Source organism: Aegilops tauschii, chromosome 5 (genome assembly GCF_002575655.3).
Source record: "Aegilops tauschii subsp. strangulata cultivar AL8/78 chromosome 5, Aet v6.0, whole genome shotgun sequence".
Lineage (NCBI taxonomy): Eukaryota > Viridiplantae > Streptophyta > Magnoliopsida > Poales > Poaceae > Aegilops > Aegilops tauschii.
This window is the reverse complement of record NC_053039.3, coordinates 485,489,886-485,510,351: the sequence shown is the minus strand read 5'-3', so window position 1 is coordinate 485,510,351 and position 20,466 is coordinate 485,489,886. Positions and strand designations below refer to the sequence as shown.

General features: G+C 49.9%; 2 protein-coding genes across 2 annotated transcripts; both read right to left on the bottom strand.

Annotated features, from left to right (window-relative positions):
- Positions 1-882: 882 nt before the first annotated feature.
- LOC109732685 (disease resistance protein Pik-2) lies at positions 883-5,622 on the bottom strand. The gene is made up of 4 exons (XM_020291875.3): positions 5,359-5,622; positions 3,696-4,705; positions 1,440-3,441; positions 883-1,334 (listed from the first exon to the last, which is right to left on the bottom strand). Exons 2-3 carry the CDS (start codon positions 4,685-4,687, stop codon positions 1,440-1,442), a joined length of 2,994 nt encoding a protein of 997 aa, XP_020147464.1. The 5' UTR covers positions 4,688-4,705; positions 5,359-5,622; the 3' UTR covers positions 883-1,334.
- A 7,617-nt stretch (positions 5,623-13,239) lies between these two features.
- LOC141022152 (disease resistance protein RGA5-like) lies at positions 13,240-16,773 on the bottom strand. The gene is made up of 2 exons (XM_073498223.1): positions 15,861-16,773; positions 13,240-15,524 (listed from the first exon to the last, which is right to left on the bottom strand). The coding sequence occupies exons 1-2, from the start codon at positions 16,682-16,684 to the stop codon at positions 13,448-13,450; spliced, it is 2,901 nt and encodes a 966-aa protein (XP_073354324.1). The 5' UTR covers positions 16,685-16,773; the 3' UTR covers positions 13,240-13,447.
- Positions 16,774-20,466: the final 3,693 nt, after the last annotated feature.

Genomic DNA, 20,466 nt, shown 5'->3' with positions numbered 1-20,466 from the left:
CCTTCGTCCCGTATCTAGACTAATCTAATACACCTAATTTGAAACGGTGGTAATATATATGATTATGGTAACAACAACTACTTTAAAGATTTTGGGAAGTGGTGGCGCGCAGTCGGCGGACCGCCGCCTTCCCCGCGTTCCCGCCGCGGCCCTCCAGGCAACAATGACTCTGTAACCTGAGTGTTATTGAGAAATTTGTTGCCTGGCAACAAGAACTGAATATAGAAATTCAATGAGAGGTTTGAGAAGTCGAGAATCTCTTCATAGTGATATTACTTCATTAGCATGCCATTGGAAAAAATAAATCCGACCGTGAAGTCTCTTAAATATATTTAAGAAAGTTTGCAAGAAGCCAAGAAGGATAGTATATGGAAGTCGCTCGCTTACTTGGGCACTCATCATAAAATCTTAAAAAATACATCTAGATACATTCATTTATTTGACAAGTATTTTAGAAGGGAGGGAGGGCATACGATGATTATCTAATCTCGGTGAAACATCTTCAATCATTCCCACCGGCTTCTTCTTGGACTTGTCAGACATAGCTGCTGACGAAGACCGAGAAGCCACCACATCTCAAATTCTACCATGGCGCGGGTAAAACTGAAACGAACCGAGCAGCTTCAGGATGCAACAATCCCTGCAGGGTGTCACCATAGGAACTGCAGATGCACACTCATGCATGTGCTTTCAACATGTTACAGGCTAGACTAACAACAAGAGCACGCTGATGGTTGCCCAATGGGCGGCAACCTGTGAACAATATAAATAACAAGTCTGCAGATTTCAGGAATGCAACACTCCAAAACAACAGACAGAGGAAGAGCCCAGAAGTAGGAACATAGGAATGGTGACACAATCGGCGATTGTCACACCACAACATCTAAGAACAGCAAGCATTTATTACCATCAAAATTCTCAAAAAGCAGCTGTTGTAGCCCTTCTCATAGTCAAGCAAAGAACAAAAAGCATTATCAAGTTTCACATCACAACATGCAACTAAGAACAAAATCATTATCACCATTCGCCACCACACTATGGCACTACCTCATGAACAAATGCCACATTCTCATCCTAAGTAAACGAAGTTACTTCTTCAGGTCCAAGGGCTCAGCCTGTATTTTCATTATCAAGAACCACACCGTACACAAAGCTCATACGGACAAGGCGACACATGAAGCACAAGAAGTTATCCATACAGACTCCTAACAGAAACTGATGTAAAGGTCAACAGAGGACGGGAGAAGTCATGTAGTCGGAAGTGCAGCCCTATCGACCACCAGCAGGCACGGTTCACTCAGTTGTAGTTCCTCGCTGAGCCGCATCCATAGACACTGATGAGAAACAAAATTTTGTCAACATGATGTTCGCCCATATAGCAAGACAGAAGCATATGAAGAACAGAAGTTAAGATGATATGAAAACTGGATTTTGACTACCTAATGGTACTGATCGACAATCAACTTTGGTCCATTCTCACATTGCCGTGCTTCATTTGAAATCTGTTGTATTATCTTTTCGGTACCCCGACTTCCATTGTTGTGTAAACTTAAGTGCAACTCTTTCAGAACCTTAAGGTGCTCTATACCGTCAACTCCCTCAAAAGCAAAGAACCGTAGATCAAGCCTTTCGAGGTTCGGTGTAGCCTTCTCCAGAAACACCAATTTTGGCACGTAAGGGGCAGAAAAACGAAGAAGCTTCAGACTCTCGAATCCACCAGGGTGAACTATGATCATCATGGTAATGTTAGGATGTTCCAAGTGAAGCTGGATCTGTCTGCAAGTGGCTTCCGGTTCTAGACCCTGTTTTGCGTCATCAAGAGAAAATGTGAGAGAGAACAGCTTCCTCAGCTGGCTAAGTTGCACCAAAGCATCTGAGCTAAGCATCCCGAGTGAGAGGGTTAGCTTTGTCAGTGTGTCCAGTTCAATGATCCATTTTGGGAGATTAACCACTTTCGCCTGCAGTTTGCAAGACAGCTCAAGGGCATTCAGAAACTTGGGCGGGGAGGAGAGACAACCCCATGAGCTGAGAAAACCAGCAGACCCATCATCAATTACAAGGGTTTGGAGCGAGTAGCCACAAAGATCTTCAATAGAGAACCTCAATTCATCGAAAAGTTTACCCTCATTCTTGATGTTCAACTTGTAGATTACAAGCTTCCTCAGCTTGGTCAGCTGACGGAAATCTGCTACTGAAGATGGTCCTTCGACAATTTCGATGCCTGACAATACACAGAGGGATTTTATTGGCTTCTTCTTCATATCCTCAGGAAGCTTCAATGCCTTCCGTGTCTTTTTGTTCCCGCCAAGTATATTCTTCACCTTTTCCAGCTGGCAAATAGTTTTGGGTAACTTTGTAATACCACTTTCCCTGATGTCAAGGGTCTCTAAATACTGAAGTTTCCCTATATCTTTAGGAAGCTTTGTGATGTCTGTTCTGCGGAGGCTGAGGTACTTGAGAAGAAAAAGTTCGCAGACAACTTTTGTGTGTTCTTGTTTGAAATCTGTACAGCCTTCAAGATCCAAATGTTGCACAATTCTCAACTTTTGTGGCTTGGAAAGCAACCCATTCAAAGTACCAAATACGCTCAACGATCGCACATGGGATAGGTTCATGTTATTTTTTGCACTCTCAGTCTTCAAACCATCACTCTGAAGTGACAAACGCCGAACCATATTACTGGGCGGTGCAACGAACCACTGGCCACCAACCACAGTGACAAAATTTTCTTCACCCGCCTTGCACACAAGATACTCATGTATCATGTGATGAACTTCATAGGTCTTCACCTTTCCATTGCTACTGTGCTTCACAGCTCGAATTATCTGTCTCTTTATCAAATGATTGAAGCATGTTTCTGCAACCTCTTCTACGCTCAATCCTTGTTTCTCACTGACAAGAGCTTCTGAGATCCATTTTCTTAAGAGGCGTTTCCTGCTATTTTGCGAACTGCTTGGAAATATACTGAGATATAGAGAGCATCTTTTGATCTCAAGTGGCATATCAAAATAGCAATTATCAATAATGCACATTAATCCATCATGGGAAAGAGGTTTCAGATAATCTGGTACCAGATCCTTAAAAACTTGTTTCCAGTCAGAAATATGTGGGTTGCAGGCAACATATCCAGCCATGATAACTATCGCCAATGGCAGCCTCATGCACATTTCCCAGTGTTCAGGTATAATTTTGCTCTTATCTTGCTGTTCCTGGCAACCTTTAGCTTCAGCCATGATGTCCATAAATAATACTTCAGATTTGTCCCCGCTGAGGATTACAGCCTCGTAAAGATAATCTCCTTTATTCCTTACTGAAGCACTGGCAACAGCCTGGAATCTTGACGTAACAATCACTCTGCTACCTTTCTCACTTTTAGGCAGTGACTTCTTTATCAGCTCCAACATATCAGTAGACCAAACATCATCCAGCACGAGCAGGTAACTGCCATGAGAAGAAAAGATAACAAGATGAGTCACTTTTAAACAATGTAAATGAAGTGTTGGAATAACAAAGAGTGAAATGAAAGTACATATCTAGCAAAAAATTATCTTGTTGAACTTGAATTCAAATAACATAAGAAAAACTGATGTAAATCATGTGAAGACTAGTTTATGCAATTCGATGATGCTTTCATGTAATATGCATAGAAAGCATAGTGATGAGCTACACAAAGGACCACTTGATGGATGTTATACCTGTATTTCTCTAAGTGCTCCTTAAGCTCTTCCTTGAGTTTTTGAAGTTTCAATGTTTGTAGCCTATCACGTGCTTTCTTCAAGGTGCTGCCCCTAATACTGCCATGAGATGTGTCCCACCACCGCTGCTGCCTGGTACCTTCTCTGACCTGTGGCATGATCTGGTAGAGTATACTCCTTAGTACTGCCTCTACATCAGATTTCTGTGACACTGTGACCATCGCCCTGCGGTCAAACTGATCACTGAAGTTTTGATATAATGATCTGGCTATTGTGGTCTTGCCCACCCCTGCCAATCCGACTATGCATAGCACACCATGGTTTGTTGGATCTGCATTAGGTTCTTCCACAGGGACAACGGTGCTATTGCTTGGAAGTTGCTGTGCAATGGTCTCTGCCGGCCCCTCAGCTGTCAGCATCCATTTCCCAAGCATCTCCATGTCCCTTTCAACTCCCACGGGTGTCTTGGTTCTAACAAGCGCAAGCCTTGTCTGCTGATTCTCTGCAGCGTTGAACCCAATGGCAGCTCCACCGGGCCTGTCGCTGCTGGTCTTTGGGTTGTCGAGGCTGCACTGGATGCACCGTTCCCCGATTTGCTGCACCCGCATCTTGAGTTCAGATAAAGTAGAAGCTATTTCGTGGCGAGGCCACCACGTCCAGACCTCATAGATTTTAGAGGCGGCAAACGAGCAGCAAAGGTCGGTGGTGGGGTCGTGATGCAACCGGTGGGTGAAGTCGTCGACACAGTCCTCGACGTCGTAGGTGACCTCATGGATCTGCTTGAGCCAATCCCTTGCCCGGAGGTCGTGGCCGTGGGGCTCCGTGCAGCAGAGGTCGCCAATGAACGCCTGCATAGCGCCGAGCTCGTCGGTGATGTACTGTACGTCGCCACGGACGCCTCGGGTCAAAGTGTAGTCCTCAGCAAGCAGCGCCCCGAGTTTGTTCAGGAGCCATTTGATGGCCTCGCCGCGCCCCGCCGCCACCAGATCCATCGCCGGGTTGCGATTTTGCTGTACACGGCAGCAATTGGGTGAGACTGAAAGCAAGACAAAAATTTGCAGAAACAGAGAAGCATACTAGAGACACCCATTTCATGCAGAAACAGAGAAGAACATGCTAGAGACTACATACAGTATATGCAGAATTGCGGCGCTTTTAACACGGAATTGCCTAATGATGCACTACTCTATTGCCTGAGGGGATCCTCTCCTATTGTCAGTATTGCCTGATCTCTCGTCTAAACAAATGTCCTCTTTACACTTGCATCTGTTCAAACTTGCCCCCTGCACTTGCATCTACGAACTTCCTGTTCATGAGGGGACAAAAGGAGCTGCTTAAGGGCCAGCATCTGTGAATTGGGAAAAAATGCTGCATCTACCTGAACAAACTTGCCTGAAAAAACGTTCCCCGTGAGATCCTCGATGTGTGAAGAGCGGGGTGTGGGATTTGCACGCAGGGCTCCGCGCGCGACTATTCCCACCGGCGACATCGACTCTGGATCCCCCCTCCCCGACTCTGGCCACCCCTAGCGTCCCCACCAAGCCTCCTCCCCTAGCCTCGATGAAAGATGACGACGTGGCGTGGGCGAAACGCCCCTGCCCCCACTCTCCCCCCTCCCCCTGCCGTTCGCGAGACGAACTGGAGACCAGGGCGAGCGAATTACCTTCTCTCTCCCGGAGATGTAGCAGTTCGCCGCCCCCGCCTCGCGTCACCGACGGGACCTCCTTCCTTCCCCCTCCCCTTCTCTCGTCGCGCGCGGGCTGCTTGGTCGGCTGGTACTGCTCGTCTCCGCGTGGTGGTCGTTGTCGCCGGCTCACACGCCCCCCACCTTGTTCCTCGCCGGCCGCGCCCGCCGACGAGCCTAGGGTTTCTCTCCCTGCGTTTCGCGCGGGGTGGTGCCGTGGATGGAAGGGGAACGGGGAGGGCGAATGGTGTGGGGGCGCGTTTCCCCAAAATTTCGAAACCCACCGCTCTCTGTCAAGCCTCCGCCTTGACGGCGTCTGTGGTGTTGCCGTGACAGCGTGTAGATCGGGTAGGACCCGATCGTCCCTGTGTGTGACTCGTCTGGCGGGTGGGCCAGGCGGGTGGGCGATGCGGTCAGATTAGAGCAACTCCAACGCGGCCACCCATTTCGTCCGCGCGCGTTCGTTTAGGTTGGCGCGTTGGGCCGGCAACGCGCTGAAAAGTCGGCCCAACGCGCCGACCCAAACAGACACGCGTCTGCTTTTCGTCCGCGTGCCGATTCATTTCCGGCCCATTTTTTAGCCGGATTTGCGTCGGCGCGGACATGAGACGGACGCGCGCGCCTGCCTACTCCTTCCCCTGGCCCGCTGGTTGGTGGCACATTGGCCATCCTCTCTCATTCCAACAGTAAACCATCGCCCGCCCCCTTCGTCGCCGACACCGCCGCCCATTTTTCCGGTGACTCTGCCAGCTGCCGGCGCCGCAACATCCCTTCTGCAACGCCGCCACCTTCTACGTCGCCCGCCACCGCCGTCTTGTCGTCGGGGAACCGAAAGCTTCCCACCCCGCTCCCCCGACACAGCCGCGACGGCAACCAAGAAGCCGCCCCGGCCAGATCTCACCGTCACGCTCGTCGGACGCCGGCACGCTCGTCAGATGCCTACAGGGTAGCTAGCTGGTTCGTGTGCGCGGCGACTCCCTTCGCCGGCCGTCTCGACAGTTTGCCAAGGTACAACATGGACTCCGCCGACGAGTTCTTTTTTCACAATTTTCTTTGCGACTCCGACGATTCGTCGTCCGATGATGAGGAGGAGATCTTGGCTGCCGTGTTGGTCCATCACCACCTCAATAGCTAGCGCCCGGCGTTCCGTGGCTCCATTCCGGGGCCACCTTCCGGCGTTGAATCGCAATCGAGAGAGCGGGCATTTCCTTCTTTGGAAGGACTACTTCGACACAACAAACCCGTTGTTCAAACATCAGAAATTCCTCTTATAAAAAATGCACTGCCGCCATCTGAATGAGCAGGCATATTTTCAACCGGATTAAAGAGGGGGTGGTCGGCTATGATGACTATTTCGAGTGCAAAGAGGATGACATTGGAAAGTTTGGTTTCTCCTTTTGTAAAAAATGCACTGCCGCCATCCGAATGCTTGCATACGGAGTGCCCGGTGATCTCATTGACGAATACGTCCATATGAGCGAGTCTACATCCCTAGACTCCCTGTATAAGTTCTGCAAGGCTGTTATTGTTGTGTTTGGCCCTGAGTACTTGAGAGAGCCGACTCCTGAAGATACAACCCGTTTGTTGGCGATGAATGCCAGCAGGGACATCCCAGCGTTGCTTGGCAGCATAGAATGCATGCACTGGGAGTGGAAGAACTGCCCTTCAGCTTGGCAAGGGCAGTATAAGGGCCATGTCAGGGCTTGCACTGTCATACTTGAGGCCGTGGCGCTCAAGATCTCTGGATCTGACACTCTTTCTTTGGCATGGCCGAATCACACAATGATATCAACGTGCTTCAGCGCTCGCCGGTGTTTGCTAGGCTTGCCGAAGGCAACAGCCCACCGGTGAACTTTATTATCAACGGCCACAACTACGACAAAGGATACTACCTAGGTGACGGTATCTATCTTCATTGGACCACTATTGTGAAGACAATCCCCAACCCTGTCGAAGAGAAGAGGAAAAGATTTGCCCAAGAGCAAGAGAGTGCTAAGGACGTCGAGCGTGCCTTTGGTGTTTTGCAATCTCGATGGGGCATCGTTCGGTATCCTGCTAATACTTGGAGCACGCAAAAACTGTGGGAGGTGATGACTGCTTGTGTGATCATGCATAATATGATCATAGAAGATGAGCGCCCAGAACGTCTGTACGATCAAGGGTTTCAGTTTCAAGGTGAGAATGTTGTGCCTGAACATGGAGGAGCGGCAACGTTTGAACAGTTCACCCAATTTCATCATGACATGCGTGATTGGGAAACTCACATGCAACTGCAAAATGATTTTGTTGAGCATATGTGGGCTCATGTTGGCAACCAATAGATGTATCTTTTTTATTCGGCTTGTAAAACTATGTGAGACATTTTTACTTTTTATTCGGCTTGTAAAACTATGCTATTTATTTGGTTGAAACTATGTTATTTATTTGGTTGTGTGATACGTCCATTTTGCATCATGCTTTTATATCAATATTGATTGCATTATGGGTTGTTATTACACATTATGTCACAATACTTATGCCTAGTTTCTCTTATTTTACAAGGTTTACATGAAGAGGGAGAATGCCGGCAGCTGGAATTCTGGGCTGGAAAAGGAGCAAATATTAGAGACCTATTCTGCACAGCTTCAAAAGTCCTGAAACTCCACGGAAGCAGTTTTTGGAATAAATAAAAAATACTGAGCAAAGAAAGTACCAGAGGGGGGCCACCCACCATCCACGAGGGTGGGGGGCGCGCCCCCTTGCCTCGTGGGCCCCCTGGCAGGCCTCCGGTGCCCATCTTCTCCTATATGAAGTCTTTCGTCCGAGAAAAAATCATAAGCAAGCTTACGGAACGAAACTCCGCCGCCACGAGGCGGAACCTTGGCGGAACCAATCTAGGGCTCCGGCGGAGCTGTTCTGCCGGGGAAACTTCCCTCCGGGAGGGGAAAATCATCGCCATCGTCATCACCAATGATCCTCTCATCAGGAGGGGGTCAATCTCCATCAACATCTTCACCAGCACCATCTCCTCTAAAACCCTAGTTCATCTCTTGTATCCAATCTTTGTCCCAAAGCCTCAGATTGGTACCTGTAGGTTGCTAGTAGTGTTGATCACTCCTTGTAGTTGATGCTAGTTGGTTTATTTGGTGAAAGATCATATGTTCAAATCCTTTATGCATATTAATACCCCTCTGATTATGAACATGAATATGATTTGTGAGTAGTTACGTTTGTTCCTGAGGACATGGGAGAAGTCTTGGTATAAGTAGTCATGTGAATTTGGTATTCGTTCGATATTTTGATAAGATGTATGTTGTCTTTTCTCTAGTGGTGTTATGTGAACGTCGACTACATGACACTTCACACCATTGTTTGGGCCTAGAGGAAGGCATTGGGAAGTAATAAGTAGATGATGGGTTGCTAGAGTGACAGAAGCTTAAACCCTAGTTTATGTGTTGCTTCGTAAGGGGCTGATTTGGATCCATATGTTTCATGCTATGGTTAGGTTTACCTTAATACTTTTTTTGTAGTTGCGGATGCTTGCAATAGGGATTAATCATAAGTGGGATGCTTGTCCAAGAAAGGGCAGCACCCAAGCACCGGTCCACCCACATACCAAATTATCAAAGTAACGAACGCGAATCATATGAGCATGATGAAAACTAGCTTGACAATAATTCCCATGTGTCCTCGGGAGCGTTTTCCTCTATATAAGAGTTTATCCAGGCTTGTCCTTTGCTACAAAAAGGATTGGGCCATCTTGCGCACCTTATTTACTTTAATTACTTGTTACCCGTTACAAATTACCTTATCACAAAACTATCTATTACCGATAATTTTAGTGCTTGCAGAGAATACCTTACTGAAAACCGCTTGTCATTTCCTTCTGCTCCTCGTTGGGTTCGACACTCTTACTTATCGAAAGGACTACGATAGATCCCCTACACTTGTGGGTCATCAAGACTCTTTTCTGGCGCCGTTGCGGGGGAGTGAAGCGCCTTTGGTAAGTGGAATTTGGTAAGGAAAAATTTATATGGTGTGCTGAAATTTACTGTCACTTGTTACTATGGAAAGTAATCCTCTGAGGGGCTTGTTCGGGGTATCTTCACCCCGACCAGTAGAGCAAAGAGTTGCTCCTCAACCTACTGAACCTACTGAAATTTTTTACTTTGAAATTCCTTCGGGTATGATAGAGAAACTGCTAGCTAGTCCCTTTACAGGAGATGGAACATTGCATCCCGATTTGCACCTATTCTATGTGGATGAAGTTTGTGGATTATTTAAGCTTGCAGGTATGCCCGAGGATGTTATCAAGAAGAAGGTCTTCCCTTTATCTTTGAAGGGAGAGGCATTGACATGGTATAGGCTATGTGATGATATGGGATCATGGAACTACAAACGATTGAAATTGGAATTTCATCAGAAGTTTTATCCTATGCATCTTGTTCATCGTGATCATAATTATATATATAATTTTTGGCCTCGCGAAGGAGAAAGCATCGCTCAAGCTTGGGGGAGGCTTAAGTCAATGTTATATTCATGCCCCAATCATGAGCTCTCAAGAGAAATTATTATTCAAATTTTTTATGCTCGGCTTTCTCTCAATAATCGCTCCATGCTCGATACTTCTTGTACTGGTTCCTTTATGATGAAGACTATTGAATTCAGATGGGATTTATTGGAAATAATTAAACGCAACTCTGAAGATTGGGATCTCGACGAAGGTAAGGAGTCAGGTATAACACCTAAATTTGATTGTGTTAAATCTTTTATGAATACCGATGTTTTCCGTGAATTTAGCACTAAATATGGACTTGACTCTGAGATAGTAACTTCTTCCTGTGAATCCTTTGCTACTCATGTTGATCTCCCTAAGGAGAAGTGGTTTATATATCATCCTCCCATTGAAGTAAAAGTAGTTGCACCTATTAAAGTTGAAGAAAAGACTATCACTTATAATGATCCAGTTGTTCCTACTGCTTATATTGAGAAACCACCTTTCCCGGTTAGAATAAAGGATCATGCTAAAGCTTCAACTGTGGTCAACAAAAGTAATATTAAGACACCCAAACCCCCTGAGCAAATTAAAGTTGAACCTAGTATTGCTATGGTTAAAGATCTCTTGGCTAATAATATTGATGGGCATGTTATTTACTTCTGTGATGAAGCTGCTAGAATTGCTAGACCTGATACTAAAAATAAACATAGACCTGTTGTAGGCATGCCTGTTATTTCTGTTAAAATAGGAGATCATTGCTATCATGGCTTATGTGATATGGGTGCTAGTGCAAGTGCAATACCGACCGCATTCCTTATGCAAAGAAATTATGCATGATATTGCACCTGCTGAGATAGAGGAAATTGATATTACAATTAAGCTTGCCAATAGGGATACTATTTCACCAGTTGGGATTGTTAGAGATGTTGAAGTCTTGTGTGGGAAAGTTAAATATCCTGCTGATTTTCTTGTTCTTGGTTCCCCACAAGATAGCTTTGTCCCATTATATTTGGAAGACCCTTCTTGAATACTGTTAATGCTAGGATAGACTGCCAGCCGGCCATGCCGACACATAAGGGTCGACGCATTGGGCGCACTGCTAACCCAAATCTCACACAAGGTGGACGCCGGGCGGGAGGCCGACCCAAACGGACAAAAAGCGGACAAAAGCGCCGTCCGTTTGGGTCGGTGCATTGGAGGTGCTCTTATGGGCCAGTTTTTTTAGTTTTTTGGCCTTCCAGAATAAGTTGATTCCTACCCAGCTTATTTTAAACAAAAAACATTTTTTAGAAGCCTACTAGTAGGGGTAGCTTATTCCAGAAGCCAGAAAATGGAACCTTTTCTGGACTCCCTCCGCACAACCTTCTGGCCTAGCCGACGCATGCGGGTGGCGAACCAAAAGGCCCATTGCGAAGCCTGGCGGGACCGAACCGCCTTAACAGCCGTGAAGGCGTGGGCGATGCTTGAGCCGACATAAGTGTTATGTTGTGATCCAAATTCAAGTATAAAGATAAAGACTAACTTCTGACAGGGGAGCGGAGCTCCGACCCGTGGCTGGGAGGCTTTGGATCAGTATTGACCTAGGCCACCTCTACTATATACTTTCATTGTAAGCCGCAACATGGGATAAGTTGATTAGTGGTAAATCTCCGGCGTTTGTAACATCCTCTGACATAGTGAAGTTTTTGCTGGCTGGTGCCATGGTCTTTTCCCCTTCGTGTTGGAGGGATTTTCCACGTTAAATCCTTGTGTCCATGTGTTTGATTTCGTTGTTCATCGTGTTCGATTGCGTGGCGTATCTCTAACAGCAAGTCGGCGCACTACACACCCTGACTATAGCGACGGAACCAGCCCGACGTGGGTAGAAGACGCCAACAGAAAGGACCAACTGGATCGTCCATCTCGGGACACCGCACTGGAACTTGCTCGCGGGGGCGCCCTACGCAGCCCAATGACGTTGGCTCCGAGAGCGTTGGGCGGTCCAGCTGTCATGGACCTCCCAACTGGGTCGCCCGGGCATGAGTCATCCGAGCAGATCGAATGGCTAGCATCGCCCCTGAGAGGCCCTCGCAACAAGCCACCCCGCAACGGACGGCTTGGAGGGCCTCACATGACGGTGGCTCCGGCCACGTCGGTGGTCCACCCGTTATGGACGCACCAGTAAGCACGCGCGGATCGCTCTTACCAGCTCGGGCTCGCTCGCGGGCGCCACCATCTTCGCTCAATGACGGTGGCCCCGGGCGCACCCGGCGGTCCACCCATCATGGACCTCCCATCCGGGTCACCCCGGGAAGCCCCTGCGGTAAGCCATCGCAGGACGGATGACCATGAGGCTCTCTCCACTTGCGAGGCGCCCACGAAGGCGGGTACTCCAGCATCCTTTACACGTTAAATCCTTGTGTCCATGTGTTTGATTTCGTTGTTCATCGTGTTCGATTGCGTGGCGTATCTCTAACAGCAAGTCGGCGCACTACACACCCCGACTATAGCGACGGAACCAGCCCGACGTGGGTAGAAGACGCCAACAGAAAGGACCAACTGGATCGTCCATCTCGGGACACCGCACTGGAACTTGCTCGCGGGGGCGCCCTACGCAGCCCAATGACGTTGGCTCCGAGAGCGTTGGGCGGTCCAGCTGTCATGGACCGCCCAACTGGGTCGCCCGGGCATGAGTCATCCGAGCAGATCGAATGGCTAGCATTGCCCCTGAGAGGCCCTCGCAACAAGCCACCCCGCAACGGACGGCTTGGAGGGCCTCACATGACGGTGGCTCCGGCCACGTCGGTGGTCCACCCGTTATGGACGCACCAGTAAGCACGCGCGGATCGCTCTTACCAGCTCGGGCTCGCTTGCGGGCGCCACCATCTTCGCTCAATGACGGTGGCCCCGGGCGCACCCGGCGGTCCACCCATCATGGACCTCCCATCCGGGTCACCCCGGGAAGCCCCTGCGGTAAGCCATCGCAGGACGGATGACCATGAGGCTCTCTCCACTTGCGAGGCGCCCACGAAGGCGGGTACTCCAGCATCCTTTACAGGAGTATTATGACATTAATTTGAAGCAAGGGAGCCCTTAAATCTACTCAACCAAAAAGGGAAGCATCAAAATGCTGCAAAATCTGTAGGTTATCCTCCATTGCAATGGGAACACTAAAAAAAGGACAGACCCAGGGCTAGAAGCTCCCACACCAGGTGAGGTCTGGGGAAGGATTATACGAGGCAAGCCTTAGCCCTGCACAGTGCAGATGCAGTGAGGCTGCATCGAACACATAACCTCAAGGCACAACTGGAGAGTAATTCACCGCTGCGCCAGGCCTCTTTTACTGAGAACACTAGTTGTATAAAAAATATTAGGTGAGATCTTAACATGCGAGCAACACAATAGAGACAAAATTTTGGACAGCTCACTTGTTCAAGTATCTTCGAATGAAAATTTACACACATATAGAATACACCTGTAAATTATATACATGTGGTACTTATTTCAGAACTTATTGAAATCTGAAATTTTCATTTTTGAATTTTTCAAGAAAAGGATTGAGAATCAAATTGTACCCATGAGAACACACTCACACATAGAGTAGTAGGGAAGCTAACACTCTTCGTTTTCGGTTGTGGTAATCTTTCCGTCAACACTTGAGATGGATGGGAAAATCTCATCGTCGCCATTAACAGAAAGCACAATCCGATTAGCATGGCTGGCAGCTTCCTTCCTCATGACAGCAACTGTCTCGATGACACCAGCACAACTTGAACAGTGTGAAGAGTAGATGAGGGTGACCTTCTGGAGGCTCTCAAGGTATATGATACCTGCAGGGGTTTTACCTGCTGGGCCAGAATAATGTGTCAGCTCGATGTGTCTCAGGCTTGGCATGGCTCCCTGCTCAAACTTTACCCATGGCGCATAGCAGTCGAAGGCGAAAAACTCGAGTCTGGCGAAACCTGAAGTTACAGTGACTTGTTTCCGTGGGTCACCAAACAGCTGGATTGCAAGGCTAGTGAGACTGGGCAGACCTCCAAGTATCTTGAGATCGTTTAGTCCTTGTTCAAAGAGCCTGATTTCTAGCTTCTTAAGACGGCTGAGCTGTGCGATCCACCGGGGAATTTTAACAAATCTTGCGGTCACCGTTAGCTTTTCAAGTAGAGGAAAGTTGGGAGACGCAGGAAGGTCGTCGCTCGTAATGAAATCACCGTGAACTATTAGGGACCGCAGACTAGTGCACTTGCCCATGCAAGACAGTAGATTGTCATTTTCTGGCGTGTCGGCGGGCTCACCGTACAACATGACTTCAGCCTTAGTCAATCCAGTCATCCCAGTAATCTCCTCCAGGGTGCTTACCGAGCATTCCCTCGAATCAATGGTGCCCAGCACCTTGACTGACTTGAAGCGATCACTTCCGGCAGGTAGCCTCACCCCAGTATGGCCAAAATGCAGATTTGCTAGTTTGGGAAGCTGGACGAGCTCCTTGGGCAGCTCTTTCACTCGTGTCAGCCTTACATCCAGTGTCTCCAGATTTTGCAGCTTCCCGATCTGTGGCGGGAGAACACTGATTTGGATCAGCTCGATCTCTAGAGTCTCAAGATGTCGTAGGTTCCCGATTTGTGGAGGAAGCCTAGTGACTTGTGGTGTCTCTTTCAGACTCAGGTGCTTCAGCAGGATCAGTCTGCATATGTGTTGTACATCGGTATCGTCCAAACCATCACAGTCCTCCACATTCAACACTCGCAGATACCCCAAATGCTTAAACGAAAACACCTTGTCACAGCGAATCATGGTTATGGAACGAACATGCGACAGATCTAACCTTTCAGTGCCATTTAAACCGTCTGAGCCACAGCGTCGGATAGAAAGAAAGACAGGCCTCGCTGCAGGTGTCTCTGAAATGTTCAAGTCGGACAGAAAGGTGACCAAGTTCTCTTCTCGTGATATTAGTCTAAGAACGTAGAGCATCATGCAGTTGACCTCATACATCCCCTTCCCATAAAAGGTTGGGCGTTCCACAGGCTGAATCACATTGTTGCCGACGAGGTCATCGAAGCATTGGTTCGCCACTTCCTCACTGCTGTGCCACCCAACTTCAGAGATAAATCCTTCAGTGATCCATTTCCTAACCGTATCACCTCTTCTAAACTTTTGGTACTTGACGGTTGTACTTGTAGCTATGCACAGCAAGCAGGTCTTCAGAGTGCTGGGAAGGTTTTCATAGCTGAGTGATAAAACCTTTATCAAGTCCTCCAAACCAGAAATACGCTCCTGTGCAGAGTCTAAAGAGCTTGCCATCTCGTTCCAAGCAGAACAGAAAGCATACACCACATCCTGCCATGGTTTCCTTGCAGCTATTTTGCTATTGAGCAACGAAGCAATGCTTATAATTGCAGAAGGAATACCACCGCATATTGGCAAGATCTCACCAACTTCTCTTGCAAGTGCATCAGGGCAACTGGCCTCCGAGCCAAAGCATCTTTGTAGAAATAATATTTTGGAGTTCAGGCGATCAAGATGCCTAATTTCACATATCAACTCATCTTGGCCAGAACAACATGTCTTTGCCATGTCATTAACTCGAGTTGTAACAATTACTCTGCTACCACAAGCGTTAGCGGGCAAGCTGCGGGATAGGATATGCCAATCTTCTTTCCTCCATAAATCATCGACTATGATCAGGTACCTACCAAAGTTTGCACACAGAAGCAAGAACAGAGTAAGGCTCCACGCGACAGTGACATTATTATTGAGGTAGTCATGCAGTGTGCGTAAATGTTACTCCCTCTGTCTCATAATATAAGAACGTTTTTGACACTACACTAGTGTCAAAAACGTTCTTATATTATGGGACGGAGGGAGTAGTAAATTAATCATCAATGTGATTAGTATGATGGGCAATGAAGTCAAAGAGTGAAAGTATAATGAACGGGTACAGTGTAATCTCCAAAGTTGATTGAGTTCATTGTCAGAGAACTATATGAACCATACGAGAAGTGCATGACAATTAAATAGGTAGCACCTTCTGTTCTGAAGGAAATCCCTAATTGCATCCTTTGCTTCTTCATTGTGATTTTTTCCCACATTAAGCTGCCGAAGCATCTGGTCAAAAATCCCCTCCATATCAGGCATAGAGGAGACTGAAACAAAAGCACACGAATCGAATTGCTGCCTGAGCTGACGGAACACGAGATTAGCAAGAGCCGTCTTCCCCAATCCCCCAGAACCCACAATGGAGACTATCTTCATCTGTTGTCCGCCTGCAAGGCTCTTGATTAGAGTATCCCTCCCCCGCTCAACGCCGACGAGCGGCTCCTCCGCCTCTTTCCGCAGATGGGGCGATGCTCCGGTGGTTGCGGCGGCTGGAACGAGTTTATCTTTATCGGTGCTACTGTACCTATCGGCCAGATTCAGGGCCTGGCTCTTGACGTCTTTGATGGCGTTGGCGATTCGATGGCGAGGGCCCAGGAAGTTGGCCAGGAACCCCAAGCAGCTGTCCTGGCAGGCGGCGGGTTCGCTGGCCGCCAGGAAGGCGTCGACGATGTCGTCGGCGTGGTAGGACAGCTCCCTGCAGTCGTCGGCCCAACGCGGGTCGGAGCCGTTGCCTAGGGCGGCGTGCAGGTTCGTCAGCTCTCTCAGAAGCTGCTCCGCGTCTTCCTTGACGGCCTTGCGCAGCTTGTGCTCGAGGAGCATCTCCAGCTTGGGGAGCAGTGAGGCCATGGCCCCCGTCGCGACGTCCACCATGCTCGCTCTCTTCTTGTTCTGGGGTTGTCTCGATCTATCTGTTCCTGATATTCTTTTCTCCCGATCTGGTTTTATGGAGGTCAGGAGGTTGCTTTTCATCATCACGGATTCTAATCGGCCGACCGGCCAGGCAACAGATCGGTCGCGTCCGTGCCTGCCACGCGCGTCCCGCGACCCCACGCTCTAAGTTATAGCTGGCCAAACGGGCCGGGCCAATCAGGCCAGCCCACAAGCACGCTGGCACAACCCGCCATGGGCTAGGCACGACACGGGCTAAACAGGTGACAGATAGTTTGGTAGCAAGATAATTTGTAACAAATGACAAATAACAAAAGTAACTATAGGTGCAGCAATGTAGGCTAATCCTTTTTGTTGTAGTCACTTTCATCATGTTGGTTTGATTCGGGTTCGCTATTTTGATAATTTGATATATCGGTGGACCGGTGTTTGGGTGATGTTCTTACTTGAACAAACCTCTCACTTATGATTAACCCCTCTCGCAAATATCCGCAATTACGAAAGAAGAATTAGGATAAAATCTAACCATAGCATTATGTTGGGAAACGTAGTAGAAAACAAAAAAAATGGTCCTACGATCACCTAGGAACAATATAAAGATGCATAACGGATTGTGATCAACGATCGTTGCCGACTCTGGGGTGCAGCGGAAGTAGACAAGTTGGTGTAGATCGTACTTGAAGTCCCTCGAACGTTGATGACGATCCCACGAACCGCCCACAAATGATCCCTCGAACGGAAGACCGAAAGCACGGCCTCTCTACTTGGTTGCAAGCGTACGGTCTTCATGATCCGGCAGCGCTTCGTCGTCCAGAGCTAATCGTCGCCGGAGAATTAGAGGGAGGAGATTAGAACCACACGAAGCTTCTAATTATGATCGGCCGCAGCTTGTGCGGTGGCCCGCTTCTCCTCCTCGGAGGCCGTCGCGGCCTGGTTCAGTGTCGCTCGGACCGCCGCGTTAGAATGAAGCCAGCCGGAGGCTAGCTCTAGGCGCCCGGCCACCAAGCGCGGGTCCGCGCCCAGGAGATCTTCCCGCAGCTGGGCCATCTCCGAAAGGACGCGCTACAAGGCGGCATAGGAAGCAGAAGAGCCCGGGGCCAGAGGCGCAGCAGGAGGAGGAGGTGCGGTCGTTACCAGGGCCTGGGAGATCAAGGGCTCCAGGGCCTTTGGGACCTCACCAGCCGAGCCAGGCACCAGCGCTTCTGGAGCCAGCGGGGCCGCGGGGGCTGACTCCTCCCGACGATGCTCCTCTTGGCCTCACGAGGGCAGCCGGGCCGGGGAGGTGCGAGTGCTGTCGCCTCCTTTCTCCGCAGAAGGGGCCGCGGCCGCTGCATCCTCCTTCCTTTTCTTCGCTGAAGACATCGGCCTGATCAACCAAAGGTGAACGTCAGAAAATAGCAAGCACAGGCGGGAACAAGATGAAGCTCGAAGCACTTACTGGTCCACCACGACATAGTCCACCTTCCGCTTGGGGAGCCTGAAACCCGAAAGCTTCGGAGCCTAAGAAGTGGGCACACGGGCTCCGGGAGTAGAAGACAGCGCAGCAGAAGGGCCGGAGGCAGCTCCAGGCGGCGTCAAGGCGGGGGCGGCATCTCGAGAGACCAGCGACGATCTGCCCCTTGTCGAGATGAGGGGCAGCCCCCCGTCCTCCTGGTGGGCATCGATCTCTGCATCGTCTGGCAGGGCACGGAGGAGGTCGGCCTTGCTCAAGGGAGAAGTTTCCGCCATTTCCTCGGGGGTCGCCTCCGAGTCCACCTCCTCTTCTTCCTCCCCACGGGACTCGTCAGAAGACAGCTCCACCAGCTTCGATGTCGCAGGGCCTCCAGGGGGCGTGGGCGGCACCAGCCCGCGCGAGTCAAAGGTCGGCCTGGAGGCCACGATCGGCTCCCATTCCTTGCGGCGGAACAAGGGAACAAAGGCGCTCGGCGGGTACTCCTGGTTGTCCCCAACCAAGAGGCGCAGGACAGCAGCCAGCTCATCGTCGGGCAGGGCCTCCGGCCTCAGGCGAATCTTGTCTTCTTCATCTCCAAGCTTCCACAAAGGGCGCGCGCACCTGAAGTGGGGCAACGCGCAGCGTCAAGAATTCCCTCAGGAGCATAGCCCCGGTCACTTTGGCCGCCTTTGCGTTGCCTGGCTTCAAGTTAGTCTTCATCTGCTCCAACACCGACAACGCCCACTCGTCAGTGAGCTCTGCACGAGGCCACCCCTTGTTGGACTGGGCGCCTCCGTCGGCAATGCCAAGTGTGGGTGGACGCCCTTGGCGTCCATCATGACCCATTTGGCCCGGATGTTGTCGGCTCTCTTCCCGGTGTTCGAGATCGAGTTGGCCTTGCCGGCTGCGACGATATTGGTGCACCCCGAGACGTGGCCCTCGCTGACGCGAAGGAAGAAGAAGTGGCGCAGAAGAGCCACGGACAGCATCACGCCCAGATACGCCTCGCAATAGTAGGCGAAGATGGATAGGAGGAGGACGGAGTTGGGATGAAGATGCAGCACCTGCAGCCCGTAGTGGTCGAGGACCTCATAGAAGAAGTCAGAGAAGGGGGGAACCAACCCGGCGGCGATGCTGCTCATGAAGAAGGGGAAGATGGTGCTTCCCTCAGGTTCCGGCACGTCGGAGGCAAGCCGGAGCTACGTCTTCCCCCTCTCGTTGCTCTCCCCCGCCGTCAGTAAGCGTGTGGCGGCTAGGCTCTTCTCCGTGACGTTGGGCGCTTCAAGAGTTGGCTCGTACCAAGCCGGCGCCGAGGAGGCCTTAACCTTGCGCTGTGCCATCGGTCGCAGATGCGGAGCAAGGTTGGAGCAGATCTGGAGGTTTCGGCAGCGAGGAGCGAGAAAGGGGATCTGGAGCAAGGCGAAGGGGAGCAATGAAGGCAAGCACTGTCCGCGCCAGCCTTTTGTCAAGTCGGGCAGTTGCCGAGGCAGCGTGGGGAAGCGTTCTGGGAACGGGGGTCCCCAGACTTGCCTGTCTGCGGCCCACGGCGTGGCTGTGCTAGCAGGCCTGTACGGCCCATCTTCATCAACAAGGCATTCAAGACCCTCGCGAGGGGCCAAGCCTCGCGAGGCGGATGACACAAGACCTCCTCAGGAGCGGCCTCACCAGGCAGGTTCGTGAGGGGCGGAGAGATCAAGGCAGGGCAAACCTCGCGAGGCTCTCGTGACGTGAGCCATGACGATCAAGATCAGGCTGGCGCCAGGCGGGCGCCAGCCCGCGCAGTGTCCTTGTTTCCCCTTTGGTGCTAAGGGAGGGAGCGCAGGCGCGGAGTACCGAGGCATCAAGCAGAGGTTTCCATATCAGTGCAACGAGACCAAGACCAGCAGGGCGGCAAGACGGAGGTCACCATGGAGCCCAAGGCGGCGTCACCGCCAGAGCCTTTTGCAGGCGAAGACCGCTTCTGTCAGGATAAGCTGTACTAGCTGTTCCCTTTCAAATTGGCCGTTGTTGGCTCCCTTCCCGCTCAATATTTGAGAAGAGGACCAGGGCCTATATAAGTAGAACTAGCCACCACAGTAGGGGGGATCCGTAACGCCCCGAGACCGATGCTCCAGACGCCTTCCATATATTTCGTGATCGCCGTGTGTTTATTTTGCTTGCTCTATTTATTTTGCATTGCATCATGTCAGCATGCCATCATGTCATTTAATTTTTTTAAACTCAACTAAGTAAATTGCAAGGATCTTCGATCCATTTAAATCGAGGGAAATGCACATGGTGATTTCTCTTTACAACATATAAAATCTCCCAATATTATTAGGGAGCTATATTAAAATATTCCATTAACTTTGGAATTAACCATAACACACTTGCATAATAATTCCGTGCCTTTTCTGCTTCAAGTTGGGTCTTCAAACTCTGCCCTAAATTCTTT

Excerpts from the sequence above, each read along its gene's own strand:
- LOC109732685 (XM_020291875.3), bottom strand. The coding sequence starts at position 4,687 with ATGGATCTGGTGGCGGCGGGGCGCGGCGAGGCCATCAAATGGCTCCTG. Across the intron at positions 3,442-3,695 it reads GAGCACTTAGAGAAATACAG|TTACCTGCTCGTGCTGGATG; the intron begins GTATAACATCCA and ends TTCTCATGGCAG.
- LOC141022152 (XM_073498223.1), bottom strand. The coding sequence starts at position 16,684 with ATGATGAAAAGCAACCTCCTGACCTCCATAAAACCAGATCGGGAGAAA. Across the intron at positions 15,525-15,860 it reads GATTTCCTTCAGAACAGAAG|GTACCTGATCATAGTCGATG; the intron begins GTGCTACCTATT and ends AAACTTTGGTAG.